Source organism: Empidonax traillii, unplaced genomic scaffold (genome assembly GCF_003031625.1).
Source record: "Empidonax traillii isolate 1590-97213 ecotype Southwest subspecies unplaced genomic scaffold, ASM303162v1 scaffold1899:size51410, whole genome shotgun sequence".
Lineage (NCBI taxonomy): Eukaryota > Metazoa > Chordata > Aves > Passeriformes > Tyrannidae > Empidonax > Empidonax traillii.
The window spans coordinates 8,662-35,321 of record NW_020957092.1 but is presented as its reverse complement, the minus strand read 5'-3'; the positions used below and the strand labels follow the sequence as shown (position 1 = coordinate 35,321).

The 26,660-nt window shown below is 41.0% G+C and overlaps 1 protein-coding gene across 1 annotated transcript in view; it reads left to right on the top strand.

Annotated features, from left to right (window-relative positions):
• LOC114071213 (laminin subunit alpha-4-like) overlaps window positions 1-26,660 on the top strand; it is a gene marked incomplete at its 3' end in the record, with an annotated part of 39,264 nt that overhangs the window by 4,014 nt on the left and 8,590 nt on the right. The window contains exons 2-5 of the mRNA XM_027908966.1: window positions 4,346-4,447; window positions 15,645-15,769; window positions 19,450-19,530; window positions 24,833-25,047. Coding sequence (XP_027764767.1) covers window positions 4,346-4,447; window positions 15,645-15,769; window positions 19,450-19,530; window positions 24,833-25,047 — 523 coding nt within the window. The remainder of the gene's footprint in view (window positions 1-4,345; window positions 4,448-15,644; window positions 15,770-19,449; window positions 19,531-24,832; window positions 25,048-26,660) is intronic.

Sequence of the window (26,660 nt, the reverse complement as noted above, 5' to 3'; positions counted from 1 at the left end):
AGGCTCAACTGACACTATACTTAGCAGTGAATTGGCAGCTGATGTGCCATCCCTACTACTTTAAGTGATGTTACTCAGATTCAGTTCCCCAAGTGCAACAGCTGCCTCCTCTTTTACAATGGTCCTGGAGGCAAACAACATCTTTTTCTCCTGGGTTTTTTTTTTGGGTCAGATTGTAATGGGATTCCTGGTCCAAGACTGGTAGGCATGAGTATACTGAATACAATAAAGGCTAAAATGTCTTAATGTAGACCATTAAGCCCTGAATACACATCCTTTCATGTACCCTAGCACTCAAAAGAAAACTCTGGAAATACCAAACACTGGTGTGGATCCAAGGGAGCCTTTTATTCTGAAAGACAGAGACCCTTTGTGTGTTTATATACTCACAGGAAAGGCACAAGTTCCAGCACTAACTAAAGAAATATGCCATGTTTTCTTACCATTAAATGCAAGTCAATGGCTACATCTGAATTACTGAATAAAGCAGTGTGGGGACCTCCCATTCAAACAGCATAACACAGCCCGTGTCCATGTGTTGAAGCGCTCTCCAAGTTTGCCCAGAGAAGAGCAGTCCCATACAGACTGTCTCACAGGAACACGTCCTAACAGATGTCATGCTCTGAGCTGTGCCTGGTCATTGTCAGGAAAATTACAATCTGTCAAGGAGCAAATGGAGGCCTGAAACCACACCTGGCCTTTCAGCTGGACACTGCAGATGTAGTCACAGGGGACACTCAGTGCATGTTACCAGCACAGCACTCTTCTTTTGGGAAAAGAAAACCAGAGGAAGCAGGGTCACAGCAAACATATCTACACCAGCACAGCTGCACCACTACTTCTAGCTGGAACGGTGGGCCAAAGTCTGCCCTCAGTGATGCAGGTTTGAATCAGGAGCAGCTGCAATGACAGCAATGGAACTGCTTGAATATAATATGAGAGTAAATTCATACCATGCATAAGTGGATTGTCTTCCATCTTCAGTCCCATCTTGCACCCAGACCAGTAGAGGGGTCTGAAGAAACAGAATATGACTACAGACTCCACAGCACTTTCAGCATGCAGCTGGTTCTTGTTTTTTAGAAATGTAATAATTAAATCCAGATGCAAAGCGAGAAGGGAGGGGGAATAAATGCCCCATGGGTTTAAAATTTTCAGGAGATCAGCAAGACCAACATTCATTTGGACTTTTTCAGCTTGAACTGGAACAAACTTTGTCCCTTGGGTAAAAAAAAATCTAATAATTGTGAAGACATAATTGCTAATGCAGACCCAACATTTTGGCCTACTAATTGTCTTCATCGTTCAGAAACAGACAGTGGACGGAAATGTTCCTCACTCAATTACCTTCATAATGATTTTTCAGGGAGAGTATTTTTATTTTGTTCCAGACCTGTTTGTGCTTTGTGTGCACTTATTTCGTGCTCCCAGAACATTCAGCAATTTGAATCCCTCAATAAGTTCAACACTCTGACACTTTTTTTTATAAATATGATGTTGGCTCACACCCTGGAACAACTAGCCAATCACTCCATTATCACTAGTAGGGCAAGGAGCAACACAAATATATCAGAATACTTCAGAATGCCTGAGAAAACTTCTGAGCCCAAAGAAAACAATCTGGATCCCATTTTCCCCTCATTCCCTCTTCCCTCATAGCATTGATTGTCAATACCTCATTTCTGGCTTACACTGCTGCAACCCATGGTTTAAAGTACTGTATTAAAATAGTGAGCATCAGTATCTTCTAGGTTTTTATGATGAATTGAATAAGGTGTGGAAAAAATGTTGCAAAAAAAATACTCAGGTGACTTGGGACCCTTCATCCCATTTTCAAGAGGGGCTCTGATGATGAAAATAGCAGAGGTACACAAATTGAGGCTGATGGCCTGAGGAAGTGAGAAGTGTGTCTTTTCAGAATAGGAGGTAAACTGGTTCCCAGCGGACCTCACAAAAGATTGCTCAACACCTGCCCATACTGCTGGAACCAGCAATGTTGCACTGAACTGCACCTAACTTGTTACTACTCTATGTGTGGACTAGATGAAATCTCATTCATGGCTGCAATGCAGGCACGCCCTTAGTTGAAGTAAAAATAAGATTATCTTTGTGGCTGACTAAAGGATTTTCCTAGACACCTTTACACGTATCCCTACATTTTCATTGTGCGTATTCCCTATTACAAGTAAAAAATTATTCTGCTTAGATCTGCAAAGCCAAGAAAGCTTTTGGGCAGACACTAAAGGACCAGCTAGGACCACCCTCCAGCTGAGTGGCATCAGAGAATATAACAAGCTTTAGATCTGTATGGGTGGAAAGAAATATTGCAAAGGCAGACACTGGGACAAGAATCTGTTTTCGATTTAGAAACTGTCTCCCTTCCACAGTGTGTGGTGTAATCATTCTGCTGCAACCCTCAGTCTGGCAGGAGCCAGTCCTACCGCTCTGTGTTAAGACTAAACAACCGAAAGAAATAAGCAGTACAAATAGACAGTATTTCTGCTGCCCCAAAGTGGCTGTGGTATGAAGACTTTTCCTCCCAGGAACTATTATCAAATAAACTGTTTCCAAAGCAAACCAGATAAAATATTGTGCATAAGAAGGGGAAAGGCAACTGTGATTTCCTTTTATGTTCATCTGAGCTTCTCAGAGCTCTCTGGGATAAGATTAATGATTCGTTCTCAAACCTCATTTTTTAAAGCTTGTTGTTAGTCCTCTCACAAGATACGTTGTTTTCTAAACAAGCAGCTTATCTGGCTGGATAGAAGTGCCTACTCACATTTGAGAATGGAAGTTAACACGGAGACGAAACTCTAGATGCCCGTCTTTTGTTACCCAGTGCTCCACAGCTACAACTACCACCACGAAGACATGCAAGTGTGGATTCCAGACATGACAGGGCCATAGCACTGTGCCAGGATTAGGTAGCCCCAGCCACCGGCAGAGGTATTTAGCACTAACACTCACAGCCCAATTTTTGCCACTAGTGGAGGTATAACTCCATGGTGCTGCATTTGATGCTGTAGATCTGCTGTTCATGCCGTAGCTTACTGTGGACATGAGAAGCAAAGGTTGCTGCAGTAGAGAAAAAACCCTCATCCTTGAATTCAGGGCATTTTCAGGGAGATACAAAGGAAATCTAATCCTAATTTGATCAGTACAATATAGTAAGAAGCCTTCTAGCTCATACAAATGCGAGGAGGCTCATGCTCTTCTGCATCACTTGAACTTTCCACTTTTCCCACTTTTTGCAAGGGTAGGTCCTCAAGATCTGCAGAATACAAAAAGTGCTGTAGAGACAGCCACAAAAAATATGCCAGGAGAGCCTGGCATACCTCAGGCTCTGACAGCCACCTCAGGGATGCTATTTGCAAATGATTGCAGAAACAGGGTGTGATAAATAATTTTTGGGAGCTGAATGACATGCTGGTGCCTTCACATGATCTCTGCAACAATATTACAAGAGTTAGTTAAGGGTAAGATATTTAGGATCCAAAAATTCATGAGTTTGCACAGAACCAACATAATACATGTGACACAGGGACACTGGACGGGGAGAGCAAGCGCTGACTGAGTAAGAGATGTTGCTCCTGAGGTCATTGTGTGCATGTCTCACCAGCTTTGCTTAATGAGGAAGTTCCTCAGTGGAGAATAAGAATTTACACATAACACATCAAAGGAAAGTTACCCTCTTTTATTTTCTCTTTATTTTTCAGTCTTAGAGGGGCATCTTAATAGCCTTGTGTTTCTGATTCCTTATACTGTTGCTCTAATTAGTATTCAAAAGAAGGTGATGTAGATATTTACAATCTTCTGCTTAATTTTGGTAAGCTTGGTATGTTATCAAAAATACTAAATTATATACAATGGGCTCAGCCACACATTTATTTAGAAGGGCCTTGATCTTTCTAGGTATGTTTCTGTCTCCTGTAGATTATTCATCCAAAGCTCATCAAAGTTTTGATAGAAAGTAAATTTTCTAAAGCTTTTCCTTTTTTCAAGTAAAAGCTATTCCTTTCCTATAAATACACCTTCTTTGCTGAGAAGGATTATCATTTCTGGTTAATTTACCCTCTAGTACAAAATGTAGCAAGAATCTGCCAGCTCCACCCCCACTGCTGGTCAGGGACAGGACACAGGCAGGAATTCTGACAGCTTGAATACTCTAAGGCAAAAAAGCAAGCACCAGGACAGAGAGTAAAAGAACAGACTCCAGTTCAGCAGTGTGTGTGTGGTCTGCTATGACTGGGTTGTGCAGTGTGCTCTGGGGAGACCTGATGGTTTTAGTTCTTGCTTTCTGCTCCTCCCACCAAACCTTAGGAAATACATTTTTTTTTCATTTCAGGAATGCCAAGAAGGATTTTATCGTACCAGCTCAGGAAAATGCTCTCCTTGCAACTGTAACGGCAATGCAAACAGATGCCTTGATGGATCTGGAATCTGTGTGGTAAGGAATTCCTGTCTTCTCTGATTGTTTGACTCTTCAATTAACACCAGCGCTCAGTTTCAATACACAGCAAAAGCAACGTCTTTACCACAGGACTTTTTGCTGAAGATTGATCATAACCAGATCCAAGATCAATACATTAGAAAGATTATAGTGGCCAAATTTCATTCTCACCTACACAAATTATCTCTGCACATTCAAAACACTTCCTGCATGCTGTATTTGTGAGACATAGTATACTGGAGAAAATTTTTAGTCCATCAGAAATATGGAAAGAGTTTTGTGCACCTCTGGAGACAAAAAAATATGTATAAATTCAAACACATTTCATTCTCCCCTTTTTGAATACAGTTCTGTATATAATACAAACAATTTACAACGGTGAACAACCCCTGTGAGTGTATATACATGTGTTATCCATAGCAATTCTGCTGCATAGCAGCCTCCTGCTGTGAAGGGACAACATAAGAAGGTTGAAATAATACACCAAGGGAAGACCGTGTTAAACTCCAGTGTACTATTACAATTTCCCATATGTTCAGTCTCACTCAGAATCAGCTCATACAGAAAGCTGTGTGTTAGTAATAGTAGTTGAACATTTGTAGCTCCAGAGCAAAAATCAGTCCAGTAAAACTAATCCAAATTACTAGTGGGCAATCAGAGTGCTAATACACTAATAAAAATGGTGGAAATTAAGACTGTAATGTATCTAAACCACACAGCAAGAGCTAGGCACTAGTATACCCTTTGCAGACTTGTAAAGTAGGAGTAGAGCCAGGAACTCCTCGCTCTGCCATGTGTTACTTTTGACAAATCATAAACCTTTGCCCTCAGTTTATCTCTTCATAAAATGGCCTCATAATATTCACATACTTTGCATTATTGCAGCCACTATCAAGTTTTCAGTTATACAAATACATAAAGTCATGCTCCATGGCATATTTCCTACCATTTTTATTTTTGTGGGAAGAAGACAGTGCAGCTGTTCAGCCTAGGAACAATTACTATGGCTTGGCCACTGTAATGTGCTTAGAATTGGCTGGTTTCTGCAGAATACATATCAGCTTACTGTTTTAATACCACATTTTCAAAAGTGGTTTTACACTGCCGGGCATTCACAGCTATTCTCTTTCACATGCACAAGGCTTTTGCTCATGGGATGATTGTCCCCTTAGTGCCAAGTGGCAATGATGCCAAGGGGAAACTTATGATGGAATACTTGGAAACAAGAGAGACAGCTTGTCAAATGTCTGCTTCTGGTGACTCTGGTCACCAGAGAGCTTCTGGAGTAGAATATATGAGGTAGGGAAGTGTAATAGCTTCAATTTACAAACACAACAGAAGACCTGTTTCCTATCTTCTATGAAATAAGGCTGATGTCAAGGGTTCAGGAACAAAACAAAAGAAAACCCAAACCAAGCCAAACCAAACTCTTGGAATTAGCCCAGTAGTAAGGAATAAAACTAAAATCCAAACACCAACTGACTACTTGAGTTCAAGTAAGCCCTTTGATAGCTTATCTGAATGATTTCAGAAGCCATTAAGCTCAGGTCTTTTACTTCTGAGTAAAGAGGAACAGTGAAAAGCTTAAGTGAAATAAGAGTGAAAGAAAGAGAGAGCAGAATGAAGTTTTAAAAGTTTGGTAGTATAAAACAAAACAAGAGATGGCCATAGGGAGTGCAGTAACAGGACTTTCCTGAGGATTTGGAAATATCCAGGCAAGTTTGGAAGACCAATGAAATTGGTAAACCACAAAATGTGACTGAAAAGTCTGGGAGAAGAAAAACTTAGAGAAGGAAAGATGTAAAATGAATTACAGCAAGAAGAAGCATGTCAGATGAATGAATGAATTTAAATTAGGAAAAGGTGACTTAGTGTTTGGTAACATGACCTGTATTAGAATTAGTGGACAAAGCAGCCCTCTCAGAGGACTGTTTTGGAGAAGCACATGTATGGATCTGGCCAATCTGGATCTGTACATGTATAGATCTGCTAGAACTGGGGCTGGGGCAGAAAAAAGTAGGTACCTGCAGTAGCTGGGAGTTCCTGCAAAGAGATAGGACCACATGGTATGGAGAGCTCACCATTTTCTCCACTCTCAAATTTTTAGGCAAACTAATCCAGTAATTCTTGTAATGGTAACCAGCACACATGACAGTAGAACGTAGGATTTTCTGCGTTAGTTTTTAATGGAGTGTTGAAAAAAATATATCTATATTTATCCCATACTATTCTTTTTGTCATCCTCCACTTCTATCAGTATGAACCTGCTATCTCCCTGCTTCTGAGATGCAGCACTGTTCTAAAATTTTATCACTTATGGACCTTTCACTGTCACCACATCTTACCCTAACCATGAACCATAGATATGAAATGTCTGTAGCAGAAGATCTTGAGAAGAACTGATTTTCTCCAAAGTTAAAAGTTTCTATGTCTGCATGTTAAGTGGAATTTTTTTAATAGAATTATTTAAGCATTTAAAAAACTCATTATTTTTTAAAGTTGGCTCTAATAACAATGCTGGAAGTGATAATAACATGAAAGCAGTAATAACATTGTGTTCAGTGGGTAGACAATTATTTTTTTATAGTTTAAATAATAACTAAGCCATAAGAACTGAATAGATTTGTGAAATGGACAAGACAGTATGAAAAGGAAAAAGTACTCTGCTTCAAAAGGGATGAAATATAAGGGTCAGACTCCATATGAAGCTCTGAGATCATCATATTATGCAAATCCCCCAAATCAATTTGGCAAGTGTAGTTCCCACAGCATACAAATTAAGGACATTTTCATTGGCCTGTGCCCTAAATTTAAAATCAAATAAAATTAAACTCTTACTAACAATGCCTTGAGGTAGAGTGCTCATATCTTTAATTTCTGTCAGCATATATAACTTGAGATTCTGTTTCAAAACTTCTCACAGCTTATTCATAGAGTTCAAATGAAATCCACAAGTCATTAAAAGCTTATTGAATGACACATTCAATGAATCAACAAACTCATTAGGTTACCAGACAGAAAAAATTACTGCAGCCAGAGCCTTTCTTGCATAAATGTCCACATAAAGCTGGTGCTGAAATCAGTCATGTGGTCCTGTGATTAAAACTGAAGAGACTTTCAGTCCATTGTATTAGGATGGAAAATCACCCAAGTGTTAGAGGAAGAACATCCAACACAGTACAAGCTCCATTTATGATATAATCAAATCGAGATGCCAAATAATGCTTCATTTCAAAGACATTATCTGTTGATACAGGTAAGTCTGGTAGGGGAAGAAACATCAATTCATTGTGCTGATTTTAGACTTACAACATAATTTTCTTAATCCTGTCTAAGAGAAAAAAATGAAGTCACTTAGGACTGTAGCTTTTGATTTTAGAAACATATATATATATGATATTAAATGGATGAAACTGCCACAGCTGCAAGTGGTAGTTTGCAGACTGAAAGATGTGCATTTCTCCTGCATAAAGTCCATCGTGTTTTGCTGCTAATAAACTAGGAAGATATGAAGGGAATGTTTTGCCTCCTTCACTATCCCCCTGACCCTACCCCACCAGTTACCTACAGCAGAGCTATTTCTTTAGAGCACCTCCCCAGAGGGTTCAACATTTGAAAATTCAGACATGGGAGCGGACTTCAAATGACTGGACATCAGAGCAGTGATGGTCAGCTCTGAAATGAGTGACATACGGAGGTGAAATAGCTTGTCTAAAGTAATGAGCTGTCATATCATGTGCAAGTAATATAGTTGGCAGGAATTTACCATACCAAAAATTTTGATTGCACACTCCAGGGAAGGAAGTTGCTTGAGGTGACTACAGCATACTAAGGCAGTGATTTCAGACAAACACAATAAAATGGATTGAAAGGTTGAAAAGATTTAAAAATCACCAAGCTGTGTATCCAGGCAAACTTTTGTTGGGCTGAGTTATCAGTGTCCTTTGTGTGGCTTCAGCTGTTAATGGAGGCTGGATCTTCACAGACACATTCAAACACATAGAACAGAACAAGTGAGACAGAGAGAGCACTATAGCAGAAGGTAAAGGGTAAATTTGCTGGTGTCTACCTAAAAATCTCTGAAGTGGTTTGTTACCATCTCAATCCCATACCTTTGATTAGTATTTATTAGAAGACTTCCAAATACTCATAAATAAATAAATATTAATAAATATGGAAGAAGAAAAAGCAAATTATCATAACAGGGGAGAGGATAAATCCACTGGTATCTTTTTCAGCCTTTTATGGAATTTTTTTATGATGGAGCGTATTGTCGTGTGAGTGATTTGTGTTTAAGTGTTTGGGTCTACAGCTGAGTGGAACAGTTGGAACAGATTTGGCAGTTCTGCCCAAGAGGATAATATGTTCCACATGATTGCCAAGGCTGGTCTGGAGAATTGCCAGTGGATCCACAACCATCTATCAAGAATGAACAAAAAGCAGTTAGGAGGGTAGTAAAATTTTCCAGCTTATTAGGTACTTCTGGTTTCACAAAGAGCCTTGTTGCTTATAGCTCAGTGTTTCTTTCTATAGAAATGAACTTCAGGTGTCTGTAGTGACCTTGGTGATACGTTTGAAAAGCTAACTACCACACTCCTGTGCTAAAATGAAGCCTTTCTCTTCTCCAGAGTGTTTTAGAATACAGTAGTTTGTCAAAAGCATCAGTGTTAATCAACTCATTTTCTCAGGTATAAGATATTTTCCTCCCTCTTAGCTATGTTTAAATTGAGTATTTGTTGTCCTAACTGGTTTACTATTGAAAACTTGCTGCAGCAACCCCCAACATGCAAGCACTTTGTTTCTGCTCTCTGCACAGCCTATGTAAGGAGGAGGAGAGGCTGCTGCTGCTCCCCTGCCTGCTCAGCCACATTTGTGGCAGTTCCTTAAGACAGGTGATGGATTGAGAAAGTAGCAGGCCAGGTGGGTTTGACAAGGCATCAGCTCTGTAGTGGGTTGACCCTGGCTGAAAGCCAGGTGCCCACTAAAGCTGCTCTCTCACTCCCCTCTGCAACTGGACAGAGGAGAGAAAATATAACAAAGGGTTCATGAGTTGAGATAAGGATAGGGAGAGATCACTCACCAAATACCATCACAGGCAAAACAGACTCGAAGTGAGGATATTAATTAAATTTATTACCAACAGAATCAGAGCAGGAGAATGAGAAGTAAAATAAATCTTAAAAACACCTTCCCCCATCCCTCTTTCCTTCTCAAGTTCTACCTCCTCCCCCACAGCGGCTCAGGGAGACGGAAATGGGGCTTAAGGTCGGTTCATCATAGGTTGTTTCTGCCTCTGTTCAGAGAGAGGAGTCTTTCCCCCACTCCACCGTGGGGTCCCCCCTCTCCTTCACAAACTTCTCCAACATGAGTCCATTCCATGGGCGACAGTTCTTCATAAACTGCTGCAACATGGGTTGCTTTTTCAAGGAGTGCAGTCCTTCAGGCACAGGCTGCTCCAGCATGGGTCCCCCACAGGGCCGCAAGTCCTACCAGGAAGACCTGCTCCAGCACGGTCTCCTTTCTCTGCTGGTCTGCAGTCTCTGCCAGGAGACTGCTCCAGCATGGGCTTCCCATGGGTTCACAGCCTCCTTTCCACATCCACCTCCTCTAGCATGGGTCTCCTCTATGGGCTGCGGGTGGGTCTCTGCACCCCCGTGGTCCTCCATGGGCTGCAGGGACACCGATGCTCCACCATGGTCTGCACCACTGACTGCAGGGAAACATCAGCTCCAGGGTCAGGGGCACCTCCTACCCCTACTTCTCCACTGACCTTGGTGTCTGCAGAGCTGTTCACATGATCTCACTCCACCCTTCTCCAGCTGCAATTTTCATTTGCCCAAAACCATTTTTTTCCTTCTTAAATATGTTATCACCAGGGCATTACTATCGTTCCTGATTGGCTTGGCCATGGCCAGCAGTGGATCCACCCTTGAGCTGGCTGGCAGTGGTTCTGCCAGACATGCAGGAAGCTTCTGGCAGCTTCTGGCAGAAGCCACCAGGATAGCAGTCCCGCTACGAAAACCTGGCCACAGAAACCCAATACGAGCTACTGCTTCTCTGATAAAGGACAAGTTCTACAAGTCAAAACTTTGACATAGAGGGGGTATGTTGTCTCGAACTGTATCAGGAAGTGAGGGTTTTTTCTATTCCAATTTTTTTTAGGTAGGCAACTGTCTTTACTTCAGTAAAAATTTTACAACACCTTATGTTTACTTTTAGTGCCTCATGTCCTTCATACATACAAAATTCTGAAAATCTTATGCACAGTGGCTGGAGAGATAAGGCTTGAAATCATAAACCTTATAGATGAAAAAGACAAAACATGTGCCTTTCTTGGCTTTCAAGTCATTATACTATACTCCATTTATTATTATTATTATTTTGGGACAGCAGCAAGTTCTGGTGTGCTGGCACTGGCAATGCTATGCAGTTCTGTAACCTCAGATATTGGGGCATATATGACAGAAAGTCTAAATCTACCACAGGCCAATCTCTACTGGCCCAGCAATAAATACAAACAGACTGCACAGTGATGTAAACCCCTAGCATCTCTTTACCTATATTATTTATTTATCCTTGTGCAACCTTCTGCATTAACAGTTGTTATAAGACATCTCTCAGAAAAAGAAATAAGGGAAGAAAAAAAACCAAACAAACTGACAGTTCCTGATACATTGTAACATTGTTTCATCTGCAAAGTATTAAAATAGCCAAGGTTTGGAGACACTTCTGGATTTCACAGATAACATTTAAGACACAGAGATTTTGAGTGGGTTTTGGTGGGGTTTTTTTCCTGCACTAACTTCACTTAATGCAGGGCTGAGTAGTAACTTTTGACTACCCCTGGAGTGTCTCCATACCATCCAGGATTAGGTCCCTAACAGGTGCTCTGCACAATTCTATGGTAGGTCCTGTCTGTCTTTAACTTCAGAGGGTACACAGAAAACCAGTCTGCTGTTTCCCATGGAAAAGGTTTAGACAGCCTAAATTGCTCTAAGTGTTAAGCCCTTTGATGAAATAATTTCTCTAAAGCTCCTTAAATGGCACATTTAATTAAGATGGTGCGTTTGAAGACCATTAGAATGAGCTCTTCTCTTGCAAGTTCATGTTCCTAAACTAAGGTGGGGCAGATTCCCAACTCTCATTTTCGTTTATATTCATTTACAGGAGCATGTTTGTCTTGTGCTGGGAAACTTGTCCTGGTACCATTGCCTGAAGAGAATCGACAAACTTCTCATTATTATTTGTTCACAAATGTATCTACTGAGAAGAACTGCATCACATGATGTGCTCTATGGTCTCAAAACAGCTGTTCCATCCATACTTTCCAAAAAAATGAGTTCAGGAGCTCAGTGCTGACAATCATTTTCAAGTTATACCTCCCTCCACTCCCCAGCCCCATAGCACCATTTTGTGTTCTTTTCATGTCTGTATAGACAGTTTCAGTAGGAGCCAGGTAGAAACGCTCACCCTAATTGCTGACGCTCAGTGAGAGCACAGTAGCAGGACAAGCTAAGGCATTTTCTTACACAAGCAAATACACTCCAGCCACTCTGTCATCTGACAAGCTGCTGCTGGTGTATTGATGGATGAATTACTATATGCTGTAGACTCATACAGAAGCTTTTACAAGCCAGGCTGCTGTTATATTGGATTATTTCTGCTGAAGCTGAAGTGTTCTTGGGGAAGGGAAAAGTATTAACATGGGCTTATGAAAAGAATTGGGCTTAGATTTTTAACTGGCTGTAATTTGAAACAGTTTACAAAAAGCAGCATATTATAAAGCCTAGCTGTGATATTTCTAACTATATGGTTGTGCCTGAATTCTTGACCTTTGCTGTTTCTCACTTTGTCATGTACAAAAACAGGCAGCACTTCTCTGCTAAACTTCAGTGTCTGACATCCTAAGGTATCTGTTATTGCATATTTTTAGAGGGTTTTGCTTACTTTTCAAAGGAAACCAAAAGAAAAACCATATACTGACTTTCTTTATTTTAAAAAGTAGACACCAATATGAGTAAACATATGTCTACAATTCTATATGCACATTTGAACTAGCCACTGAGACGGGGGATGCTGTGAGCAATCCCATACATAGTCTGACATATAATATCAATCATAAATGATGCCTTTCATTCTAAAACACGTATGAATACCAGAATCAAGAGTAACCCTTAAAACTCTTACATCAAAGCACTTATTTGAAATCCAGTTTCACAGAAATCACCATAAATAGAATTCCATTGTTTTCCTCATTATTTCTCTGTCAGAAGTGATCCACTTAGAAGCAAAATGCTTTTCTCAAACTACCAAGCCACTGTACTCAACACTGAGAATCACCCATGAGCTTCAGGGAGGGTATTCTCCCTCCCTTCAGAGATGTCTCCCAGGTTTAATGCACTCACCGTCTCACTGGAGATGCAAAATAACGAAACATAAGATATAAGGGCACCTTTTCTATCACGGTTTTAAATACTCACAGGAGTTCTGACTTGTTAAATAAGATACAGTCATAATCACTAACCAGAGAAAAGCTACAAAAGCTCTTCAGTCACTCAGCTAATGGTATCTTTGGGTAAAAGAGCTGTTTTCATACTCTTTTCTTCAAAGAACACATGATGTTTGGAGTAGAAAGTGTGTTTCAAATCTGTAGGGATTTGCCTCAGGTGAAAAATTGGATAGCTGAATTTACCTATCTCCAGCCTGGCGCTGTTGTTAAAGAAGTTTCAGCCACAGAGACACCAAAGTGCCCCTTGCCCAAGTCTATGGAGCTCCCTCCCACTTTCAGTGCTCCTGAAATCCCACATCCAGCTTCTCTGTTATTACATGAGATGCTGACAGCATAGCAACTACTGTGATGGGATTAAATGACTGCTGAAGAATAAACTGGGGGAACCTAGCACAAGAGGTTCCGTGCAGGGCCCAACTGAAGATCTCTGCAGCTCATATATGATCTCCAGCAGTGGCAATAGGAGGTCCAGGCTAGGAGGGTATCTAGGTTGGTCTGTTTCTGAAGTCTGTGTTTTGTGCTCTACCAGCATCCACGATTGCTATATTAGAGTATGTTACAGGGTACGTACCTCCTGAGTCCTTTCAATATCCATTCATGAATCTGTTTCTCTTTAATTTCTCTAGGAAATCCCTTTTTGCCTCTGCAAGTACTATTGCAGAAGTTTATCTTCCGTGTGGATAAGTACCTTTTCAATTCAGTGCCCCTCAGTTCTTACGTTGCAGAATTTGGGTAAACTATTGTACTGCATTCATCTTATTTACCAGTTTTCTAATTATATAAACACACCCTCCTGCTTTTCCCTCCCAGCTAAGCAACCCTACATTTTTGACCTCCATAACACACTGGAGAATACTGAACAAAACTCGTATTAGCATCAAGACTTAGGTGATCTGAAAAGTGACCCTTCCCACTCTGAAAAATAACTGTTATATCCTGCTTTTAATTTCCTGCCCTTTGTCAGCTTTCAGTTTGCAAAAGAACCTTTTTTCAAGTACCCTGACAACTTAGTTGGCTTTTATTGAAATCCCAGATAGGTTACACCATCTGGTTCCACTTCATACTCTTGCTTTTTTGCACCATTATACAGCAGATTAGTGAGGTAGGAGTTCCTGGAACAGATTCTTATTCATGGACTCAGAAATCTTCTTCTTTATTAAGACACTGTCATTTTACCAGGGATGGAAATCATATCTATCAGTCTGCAGTTTCCATTATCCCTGTTTTAGCTCAGAAGAAGAAAGAATTAAGGAAGTCAACCCAAGCCCACAGCAAATATTCACTATAGATCTCCACATATTTCTTCATGGAACTGTTTTCTTGCTGCCTCAAGCCTCCTATCCATACATAGTGCTGTAACTGGAGAGTTTTGATTTAGGGACATTGCAAAACTCATTGCACTTTTTCAAGAATGGAACAGTCTTTATGCACCTTTCCTACTCTTTTAATGTAATTTGGTGAGACAACTGGAATTTGAGGGTTGTGGCTTTTTGGTGATAACTTGTGGATATTTACTGAAGTGGAAAGGGGGGTAGGAATCTGTAGAAGTCCTGCTGTGAAGGAGCACTGGTCATGAACTCTGCACCACTGACCCACCACCTTGCCACGTACCTGGGGCAAAGTCTACATAATCTGTGACATCCAAGTGTGTCCATTTGAAAACAAAAAAATATAACATTGCTTTCTTCAGTTCGCATGGCTTACCAGTTCTATTTAGAACTTTTTGCAACAAACCTTGACTTCTTCTGTTATTACAAGTATTATCTGAGAGGCACAATGTTGTACCTAGCAAAATAAAGTATTTTGAACATATATTCTGTATGAATTGAACATATGAACATATGAATTGAACATATATTCTGTATGAACAGCTTGATTTACTTTCATGGAGCACCAACAGTTTCAGCTAGTGACCAATTTTATTCTGCATGTGGAAGCATGTTTCCTTAAAAGCATTAAACCATGGAAACTTGCTTATCAAGTGAGTGACATTTTGCCCAGTTGATCAGTCTTTCATGGAAAGTCCACTTACAGAAGACTCATGCTTCTTCCCTCCTTAAGTAGACCTCTTTAGGACTGAAAACCAAGTGTAGTGGCAACACAACCCTTCATACTTCATTTCAGGAGAAAAATATCAGAGCCACTGATGCAGGCAGCATTTGCATGCAGATTCCCTGGATGCTCCACGGAGATTCTCTGGATGCTCTTTTCCAGTCACCAAATCCTAGAAGCAGCCTTGCTGAAACCTGTATCTGGGCCAAAGTCTGTTGCCAGTATTCACCAGCAGATATTTGTTTTGTTTTGTTTTGTTTTGATATCAGTAAAAGGGATTTTGCCCTGCTGGCTATAGCAATTCAAAACAGGGCTGCCAGCTACATCTGAGAGTACCTCCTACATCTCTGACAACGGGTAGTTCTGCTTCTGCTCCAGCACCTGCCAGGCACATATGTCTGTTTTGTCCTGTATCACACCTTGTCAACACTTGCTGCTGGTCAGTGTAATCATTGATAGCATTTTTATTTGCAGCAGTGCAAGCTGGTTTGGCTACATCTGTCAGTACCTTGAAGGGTTGAGATCTGAAATCAGCCACTCTTCTGCTTGGCCAGGTCTTCAGCTAAATGATTTCTTTCTGAATTAGGCAGCACCTCCATTTAACTTTCACCATTCTCTCTCTTTCCACTGAAGGACTGCCAGAGAAACACAACAGGACAGCACTGTGAGCAGTGTCCAGATGGCTTCATTGGTGATGTTGTCAGAGGAGTGCCCACGTTCTGCCAGCCCTGCCCCTGTCCTCTGCCAGAACATTCCAAGTATGTAAAGAGTCTTTGCTTTGCTTTGATTTGGACTGGCTTTGAGCCTTCCCAAGGTGGCGTCAGCATCCCTTCCTTGATGCAGGAAACAAGGCTGCTGCCCTTGACAAATGCGGGAATATAAGAGGAGTACCAGCTGCTCACATTTATAACCACAGCAAACAGCATTTCTCTTGGAAGGTGTAAAGTATCCTTCAGTGCTCATATAAATGTTTACCAGAAGGTAGAAGAAAATATTTGAGCAAATTCAAGCTCACTCTCTTTTACGTAGGAGAGATTATCCAGTTGTCTGGTTACTTTTAGAGGCTCTTAAAGTCCAATTCCCAAGGAAGGTAGCATCAGGGATTCATGTGACTGAGACAGAGAGACAGAAAGATCAGTCCATGTCCTCTGAAGGGTAAAAGTAACCACAAAAAAGCATAACCTGTCAGTCTCCTGAGTCAACAGCAGTTGGATCTGGTTAGTAGAGTAACATTTAAAAAGAAAGAACCAGAGGACTCTGTGATAGATACGGTGACGAGTTACTTTTAGGTAACAAACTCTGAAGTCTGACAGAAAAAGATCAAGCCAAAGAGCTCCAGCTGCTGAGTGCTTTGTGCCTTCAAAAAAAAAAAAAAAAAAAAAAACAAACAAACAAACAAACAAAAACAAACCACAAAAACAAACAAACAAACAAACAAAAACCAAACAAAAACAAAACAAAAAACAAACTAAAAACTACAAACTATGATCAGCCATTAGAAACTGAGTGGCACGTCAGCAATGCAGCTGAAAGAAATAATCAGCTACATCCTGCTCAAGTTTCATCCTCTGGGAGAGAGGCATCTCTGCAAATCTCACCATAATGCATAGAGGAGACACTAGTAAATTGTTGCCAATAGGTTGAAGCTGTTTCTCAGGGAGCTACGTACTCCTCTTTTATTGTTTTCCATTCTGCTTTCAGCAGGGCTTCTCAGCAAAGGGAATTTTGTCCTCACTGTGTTTGCTGTTGCCATAGAATTACTCACACAGCCTGGGATGAGCTGCATTTTGTTCAGCTGCTCAAGGCTCAACCTGGCAATGAAACAAAATCACTCCGGCCAAATTCCTGCAGATCACCTCTGGCTTTTGCAGTGAGCTGTAGACATGTGAAAGGACCATGTGGTGGAGAACAGCTATGTTGAAAAACTTCAGCTTTGCCTGGATTACAGAGAAAATCCTCCAGAGACAGTGGAAGAACCTGGCTTTGCTCACTTACAGAAAGGCTTAGGAGTGAGTGAGCTCACAGATGAAGCAGACTACTTCCTCCAGTTTCAGTAGCAGCTGTAGTGCCTGAAGAAGTAGAAACAGGTAGAAATAGTACTTTTCCCTTTGCAAAGTGACTTTTTTTAGCCTGCTGGGTACACAGCAGCCTCTTCAGTGTAAGAAGTTGTTCTCTCAGCCACAACCTGGGCTGCACATGCCTGAGGCACTACAGCACAAGACCCAGTCTCTGCTAAGCAAAGTCAGCCAAGCAAGGTCTGGTCTGTCCTTCCTATGGCATGATTTGACACAGCATGGGTAGGTTTGCACTCACCCAGATCCTGCCTAGACCTGCAGCACACTAGGCTCTTCAGCAGTGCCCCCTGACAGCAAGGAGCTGGTCAATCCACCAGGCACTGAGCAGGGCTCAGTGCAGCAGGACCAGCAGGAACCTGACCTACAGCCTACCTCAGCCAGTGCTATGTGAGATGGGAGCAGAGACCAAAGAGCATTCCCTGCTTCAACATGCTCCTTAGCCCTTCTGCTAGGAACATAATGCCTCTCCTATTTCAAACCACTAGTGATAAGGAAACCCCAAACTCAAAAGGACAGCAGCATGGGACTGGGAAGGGAGAACAGAAGTTGCACAAGGCCTGAATGCAGATACTTCTCCATTGGCAGCAATTATAGCTTGATGAGCCTCAGGATGTTCTATGTTCTATGATATGTCTCCCATTTAAAACTATCCCAGTAAAAATCTACTTTGGTTTTTCAGAGTTTTCCCTCAGAAAAGTACTGAAGGCAATAATTAAAGCAATATCCCATCCTAGTTTGCCTCATACCCCTATTTAAATAATGTGCAGAAATTGCCTGTTCAGCTTCCTGCATGAGAGAGACTTGACCACAGAAATAGTTTTCAGATGGGTCTAGAACAGGATAATAATAATTGAGTAACATTAAGCCTTGCATAACTAAATTCAAAGAAAAAATGTTCTTTCTTAGTTTTTTTTTTCAGTTTTCCTTCATTAATCCTACTCCATATATAGTAAGGAAAAATAATAACTCTACCATAAATCAGAGAACCATTAAATGTCTTAAAGACCATTCAAAGGACATTGTTTTTGTGCTGTGCTTTATTTTGGAAGTAGCCAGTGAATTCATACTAGGCAGAATGACCAAATCTGTAAACTGACAGACTCATCGGATAGATATTTTTTCCAGGAACTCAGATGTGTGTCTCTAGATTTTCTGACCAGGCTATCTTCATATCTTGCTATCCTGGGAATTTTTGGAGTAACTTTTGGACATTGCATATGAAGTGTAATGTCATCTCTTTGGAATAACAAAAAGGGGGATGGAGGTTGCTTCACAGTCTAGCAGATGTTATTTCTTTTCAAAGTCCAGAGAATTATACCACCTCTTTTTTTTCCCTCTAAAAGATTACAAAAAGTATAAAACTTCAGATTTTAGTTGTCTTTCATAACTTAGATCCACAATGTGGTTTTTTCAACTATGTGAAGTAATTAATCTCTTTAACAGAACTGCAAGCCTGCCAAATTATTATGATTTTCTCAATATGTTCTTGTAAAAGCTGCACAGAAGTTAATTTGTGAATTCTGTGAGAAGCATCTCATTTTATGTTCTCTCTGATTATATGAAATGTTTTGAGACAGAGCAGAGAGATCCAGAGATCCAGTCACAGATTTATATATCTCTGGTTGTTCAATCAGATGAGAAATGCTGGCAGGAACTGAAATTATGCAGGAATTCTTGTCACCTTTCAACGCTGTTTACTCCTGGAACAAGCAGTGCATGGCTCATGCTCTTTCCCATTGATCTGAGTCTTTTGTCCAGTGTGAAAGGGTTGCAACTGAGCCACAGCTGCCCAACACCCTGTGGCTCAGGAGCTGCGTTTTAGCAACTGTGGGCCTGCAGCTGGCAAGTGCTGTCACTCACTACTCGGGTTGCTTTCTAGTGCTGGCAGAAATTTATTCACACATATTACAAACTAACTAGAAACATCTTTAGAACTGCATCTCTTCTTTTCTGCAAATGTATTTAAGAGTTGTCCACCACTGTGTTTGAAGCGTACATACAATTTGCACTTTCCACATCTGGCTACTGCTGTTCTTTGGATGGCGTACTTAGTTAATCATTTGTTACATCCTGAAAACATACGAAAACAAAGACAAGAACTTTTATATATGTATATGTATATGTATGTATGCATTTGTACAGCTCCATAGTACTATACACTAATTATTGCTTTCTATACTAATTAAAATTACTAAACAGGGGTATAATATGAATAATATAAAGAGTTTAATACCTATCCAGCAAAGAGTCATCAAGAGCCAGAGTTCAAACTAACAGTAAAATGTCTATAATTTAATAAAGAAATATTCCCAAGTGTTTGCTGTCGCCTGCTCTTCTAATTATTCATTCTAATGAAATTCCAGTTTTGCAGTCTCCTGTTACAGAAAAAGTGGAAGTGTGCGTTGTGTCTGTAAAGAAAACTATGCAGGACCCAACTGTGAAAGGTAAGAAAAAAATTAGGATGACTTGCTGATCAGCAATACCTAAGTCCAGAATTTTTTAAGGGAATCTTCTCATATGGTTGAGAAATCTGGTGCATTTGTTTTCGTCAGGTTAAATCATGTCTGTTAAATAATCTCATTCAGTTTCTACTAAAAACCACTAAAAGTTGCTGCGGAGACACATTAGCATAAGACAGACATTTGCATCTGATGTATTTTGATCTATTTCCTTCACTTCGTGTACCTTCATGTGGTAATCTGCCTAAAATGAATGTAATTTAAAAATACAAAATATAAATCAGAAATAGCAACTGAAGAGAAAAATAACTACCATATAGATGCCTCTTGAAATTCACCTGTCTAAAACATATGGCAGGCTTCTACTGAATAAATTTTTCTAAGACAAAGAACAAAATCTATTTTTGAGTCAAATTCTTAATGGGCAGATGCAGCTTTTTTAGTTACATTTTAAAGGCACTTTACAAACATAATTCAATAAAGCCAAGCAAGCAAGCATAGGCCAGTGTTGCATTTGAAATTTTCCTCATGTCTGTAAACAATTTTCAGTAAATATTTTCTAAATCACAAAGTACACCAATAAGCGGAGCTGTACAACAGAAATATAACTACCTCTCATGTCCTGTAAGAGGCGTCTTACTTGCTATGAACATACATGAGTGATGTTGCAAGGAACGTCAGAGGCCTGATTATAATTCAGGAATTGTCCTTGAGCAGCCAATAAATTAAAACAGCTCTAACACAAAGACTGAAGGGTATAGGATGGCTCAGACACTGGCTTCCTGAACATCTCTTTTTTTCCCTTAAATCGCCTAAAGTATTTAAGTCTTCAGACAACTATCATTAATGGGCACGTCTTTAATTCAAATGATACTTAATGTAACTGTCAGAGAAGGGAGAAAAGGGATGCTTATGATGCAAAGAGAAATCGATATGAAAAAGGTAAAGTGAACAAATGAGTGAAGGTTTTTCCCCTTACAGATGATGCAAAAACATCAGTAAATTACCTCCACATCATTAACGTGGTTAAAGCAACAGTGAAAGCCCTTTAGACAGATGGCACACAGCTAAAAAAACCCCACCCTTGTTTACAGGCCCATGGCAGTATTCTTTTGTTCTTCCAAAATGTCAGGTTTATACACAAAGGATAATACAGACAATTAAAAGGTCAGTGAGATTTCTTAACGGTTATTAAAATGTCAGCCTAGTCTACAAGCAATACAAATCTTATGAAATGGGCAGCAGATGCATAGGAACAGCAGAAAATAGCATTGGCTTTGTTTTCTAATAGCCACTACCCAGCCTGACACAGTGCATCTGTCTTAAGGAGGGCAACGCTGTGTAGAAAAAGCTACAGAAAGAAATCAGCCTGTCCTGGTCACAGCATTAAGACCTTGGCTAATTGCTGGGATAAGCAGCAAGCAGGGACAGACAGGACTTGCCTTCTGGTAGGCTCCTGGTCCTCCTTCCATTTGTGTCAGAAACATCAAAAAGCATTTCAAAGATGGATGAAGCATTGCTTGTCCTTGTCCACTTGCTAAAGAGCAAGTCCCTACTTCACATATGCCACTGGCTACTGTCACCATTCCCTACTCCCTCTGCAGCCATTAGGCCAGCAGCTTTATGACAGGAGGACTGGGGGATCCTGAGCGAGAAGGGTCATTGCTCCTGTCCCTGCCTCCAGCTCAAAGAGCCACTCCTGTCCCCAGGGAGACGAAGGCTACATCCTGTTTCCAGTTCTCCCTCCCAGCTCTCCACAGCAGTTGGTGACAGGTGACAGGCACCCTGTAACAGTGAGCTGCAGAACACCCTTCAACCGGCAGCATGTGGGATCTCCAAAATAGCTCACAGGGAGGCAACCTGCTCCAGTTCCTCTGGCATTTGTGTAGGAGGGTTTCTTGTGCTGCTCTAGAGGTTTGGCACAAACTCACCCAGTTTATGTTTGCCAGGAAACAGTGCTGAGGATTCACAGAGGCCCTCGGTAGGAATTGAGAAAACCGGCTTCCCAATTTGAAACTTAGGAATTAATAATTTTTCTTCTGAATGTCAACAATAAGGCAGGAGGGTGGTAGATGATGAAATGTAGGTTTTGTTAATGCCCAAATGTTAAAAAAATAACTGAACAAATGACACTTTATTTTCTAAAGCAAATAGATTAAAAAGGTTCTTTTGGCATTGCCAAGGAAGAGGAAGTTAATTTCTTATTCGCCAATAATTACAGGAAGAAACTATGGCTGCAAAATGAAACAAAGATAGCTTAGCAGTTTTATTATGGCAGAGGAAACATCCTTTGTTAGCAACAAGGAGTCATCTATTGATACAATGAAGGAAAAGACATTTAATGCAGGCCTCTGAATTTTTTCGGGCCTTGAAGTGCAGAGATCGACCAGTACATTTTCAGTCAGTGGTCTCTGCTCTTCTCACACGCTACCCATTATTCAAAAGAGGCCAAGTGCCTCAGCCCTATGAGATGATCTGAGTGGCAAAGGGAAGGGGAAGGTGACACATTACCTTTCAACTCTTAAAGTTTCTCTTTTTGTTTTAAACAGCTGCTCCAGATAAGAAAATATAATAAAGGTGAGTTATAGACTCACAGAATAGTTCTGGTTTTGAGGGATCTTAAAGATCATCTAGTTCCAACCCCTTGCCATGGCAGGGACACCTACCAATACACCAGGTTGCTCAAGGCCTCATCCAACCTTGAACATCTCCAAGGATGGGGCTTCCACAACTTCTCTGGGCAACCTGTTCCAGTGCCTCAGGTAGTCATAAAAAGCAGCACTTACAAAGTGTATCTGTGAGGATGTGAGGAAATGTCGACTACATTCCTGGCAAGTGAACCGAATGGTATATATCAACAAAGAAGAAAGGGAAAATTACTTTGTCCCAGTGAGAGGGCAGACATTGCATGCCTGAAGAGGATAGCACACAGTCTTGGGTAGATGCTGGCTAGTCTGGTCCCAGCCCTGCTCAGTGGCCTCTGTGACTTGGTGGCCACATTAGACAGATGATCATCTGGAAAATACCTAACTACAGAAGACCAAACCCTTCAAGATTATATAGTTCATAATAAATCAAATGTTTCTACAGATTGAAAAAACAAACAAAACCCCAAACCAAAACAAACAAACAAACAAACAAAAACCCCAACCAGCAACAACTCAGAGGTTTTTTTTTTCCTTGTTCAAGCTTCATAAACATTCTGAAATTCTGAAATTTGGAAAAATACTACAATCTCACATTGGCTGAAATATCAGCAAATCATAGCAAGACTTTTGGCATGATTAAATGGTAGCTTTATCCATCACTGCCTGCTCTAACTCCCACAGGAATGGGAGTGACTCCACCAAAGTCAGATAAATTACACTCTGCACTCAGTTTAGCATTCACAGTTCTTCAAGGGATGCACAGAACTCTCAGTCACATTTTTATTCTTTACATCTGGGTAACCCAAATGATAAAATCTGCACCAAAGATTCTGGCAGTGCTGCAAAGATACAAAAAGAGCCTTTGTCATTGACAAAAGCAGTATTTGAGGCAGCCAAGTGGTTTATATTAAGATGCTTAAAATTTTATGTGTTTTTACTGTGGGGGTTCAGGACTGGAAGATGAACAAAGCAGTGTTGAGAAAATTACTTTCTTATTAAAAAAAAAAATCAGCAAAAGTAAGAACAGATCAAACCTCAAAGCTTTTATCAGATCTCCCGCATTTTCATTGTTCAGACATGGCAGAACCTGAATTTGACTATGTTCAGATTTTAGGAGACAAGAGACCTTGGCCCAAGTATCCAGCCAGAATATATGAAAATTTAACTGAACTGCCTAAGTGCTCACCCTCCCCACTCACCAACAGCAAAACAAACAGCATGTTAAACAGGACTTTGTGGATGGAAGACAAGGACAACACGATGATAGAGCAAAATTAACTACAACAAATGCTCCTTACCTAAGACATTGCAGCAACTATTCAAGCCTCCAATTTCTTCAGCCAGCAATTGCTACACCAGCTAGTAATTCCCCTCCCTGCAGTAATTCCTCATTTCCAGTTTGGGGATATAAGTCCCTGATCTCTGTGCCCCAGGCTTCTGGGTCATGGGCCCTCCTGCCACCATGCAGTAACACTGTGAACAGTGTGGGTTCCCCCTGTCCTTCTAGCTGACCTCTTCAGTCCATCAGACACTGTTCCATGCTGCTCCAACTGCAAGATCCTCCAGTGAATCCCTTGACTGAGGATTCGCTTTCATGCACTGCTCCATGCTCACCCCAGTACCAGTTCTCTTTGCCTCACTGGTTGTTTTGCAAAAGTTCCTCTTGCTTGTAGGATTAAGCCCACTCCCTGATATTAGCAGAAACATTTCTAACTGAGACACTTCTTTACCAAAGGATGACCAAATATGTTACTACCTCTCAGCTTAAGGCCACTGGTCATCTGGGAATGGTTCATATTACTGGTTTGTCTAGGCTCTCAAAAACCACCACAGTTTCAATATCTTTTCCTTTTTAAGCTGTAGAAAATTCTCAGCTGAAATGCTTCCCCAAACATGACAAAACACGATAAGCAATTTGGACCCATTTCAGGCCTTCTCTGTGGTGCTTGGTACCCACCTCCCTCTCTCCCTCCAAAAACCAACAGAGGAATCCTCCCTTCCCAGGCTGCTGGCTGATTTCAGCCTTTTGCCCTCATCCAGCAGCCTAACATCAAACAGATCTGAAAAACGTAGTCTGGTTCAGTGCCTCTTCTGTTTTGCAGAAATCAGAAACCACCCTAATACCTCACCATTGAAGTATTTCTATAAACCTTTCCTGCTCAGTACTTTTTATGTACATTTATAATAAAAATAAGTCTGAACTTCCTCTGAGTTTCAGCATCACGAAATGCTTACCCCAGTTTCCTATATAACACAATATAGTTGGTGAGATCCAAAGCTGAAAGAGACCAAAATAAACACTGTACAGCTGCTTCTCTGCCAAGGTCATTCTGTCACAGATTTTAAAACAATAGAGGACAAATAATTTCGCTGCTAAAGACACACAGAAAAAATAAATCAATGCAGACTGGTGTGCATGAAATACCAGGGGTGTTCAAAAGGGGAAAAATATATAACTATACAGATTAGGATTAGAGTAGAAAGCAGCCTCTGCAGAAATTCAGTTCCTGATTTGCCTCCTGTCCATTAGCAGCTGCAGACAGTCATCAATTCCTGGTAACATAAATAAGGTTAGAAAAAATGGTACTGCAGATGGGAATGTCATTGCTTGTCACTGACAGGTTCGTTCTTCCTTTCAGGTGTGCCCCTGGTTACTATGGGAACCCTTTGCTAATTGGAAGCACTTGTAAAAAATGTGACTGCAATGGCAACTCGGACCCAAACATGATTTTTGAAGACTGTGATGAAGTGACTGGCCAGTGCCGCAACTGCCTGCACAACACCAGTGGTTTCAAGTGTGAACGATGCGCTCCGGGTTACTATGGGGACGCCAGATTTGCTAAAAACTGTACAGGTATTGTTTCAGTTTAGCCCAGCAATGCTGAGGAAAAGGCAGCACAGCACAATCTATGGATGATCTCTCAAATATCGGAGATACGTGAACGAGTTAGAAGGCATCTGTGGCCCTGGGAGGCAGGCAGTGCTCCCAGCCATCTACCTGGTGGGATAATTTGGATGCCCATTCAGTTGAATCATCCTGGGTGGCAGGGAAATATCTCTTTCCAGTGCCATGAGCAAGTCTCAGATCCCAGACTCCAACACCTTTAGTGCCTGGGCAGGATTAATGAAGGCACTGTTGTGTCCTCCTGAATATTGTTTTAAATAAGGGTGTCTAAGCTTTCTTTGGACAGAGACTTCACCTTTATGTCCACACCATGTACTGCCCAACATGACCACTCAGACTGATGGTGGTTGAAGACTTGAAAGTGTTTTTAGGGGAACAGGATCCTTCTTCCTGCCCTGATCCAATCCCCACTCACTTTCTGCTAGTTTCCACACTGGTAATGTATTCTGCACTTCCTTTGAGTCTGTGTAATCTTGCTGGTTACAGTATTTCCACACCAGAGATGAGTGTACTTTAAGAGTCTAGTACAGTGCTACCCAGAGGATCTTACCAAAACATACCTGTACAGAGGGACCACAAAGATTTATCTCCTCTCATATAATTATTCTCCTGATTTCTATTGAGTTCAATCCTTTGAACTCATGCCCTTCGTCCTTGCTTTGGCTCTGGAAGACATGTTTACATCCTCTTTCAAAGCACTTAGGAATAGCTACTGCAAAATGCAGGTAACCCAGTGCAAGGACCTTGGGGCTCCCTCCCAACCTCTTTGGAAGGGTCTTTCCCTGAAGGACCAGAACACAAACTGGGGAGACAGATCACTTCTAGCTCTTCATCTGACTCAAAGATAAGGCACAGACAAAGCATGCATCCAACTTGGACCTCAGAAGTGCTCCAGAACCTCAAGATACAGAGCTACAGGCCTCAGGGCCTTAGCAGTGTCTTGATCCTTTTTGCAGCTCACTGTCCACTTGAACTTAGCTTTTTACAACCTTACTAGGTGTGTTTTTGGACCCACAGGATGGAGTCTGTGAGAACATTCCATACTCAAGTGTCCCTTGAGCTGCTATCTTCATTTGTAGGGGACACCATATGATATTACTATTGGTCCTTTCTGGTTTTATGTTCCGGTGATAGATGGAAGTTGAGTGCCCATCTCCAGGATGTAACTCACATCACTTATTCACATGTTTATTTTTCGTTTATAAGAACAGGAAGAGGTAGTGTTCATGCACAGTGATCCCAAAAGCCAAAGCCATGTGTCCAAACTAGCTAAAAAGACATCAGCTGTAGGGAACACAGTGCCCCAAAACTCACCTCCTGCCTGGACCTAGGCACCTCTGTGATTTTGAGGTTGCAAAAGGAAACCTTGTTTGTGAACTTCACTGCTTAAGTCACCTCCCCTGAGATGATTTAACTGCACTTCTCCCATAAGGAATGAATGACAGGATCTAGTCTGAGGCTGCTGAATTCCATGAGGCAGGAGAAACACACCCAGAACTTCAACTCAGCAAACCTCAGCAACTGTGCCCTGGCCATAGACAAAAGCAAAGCTTCAAACACCT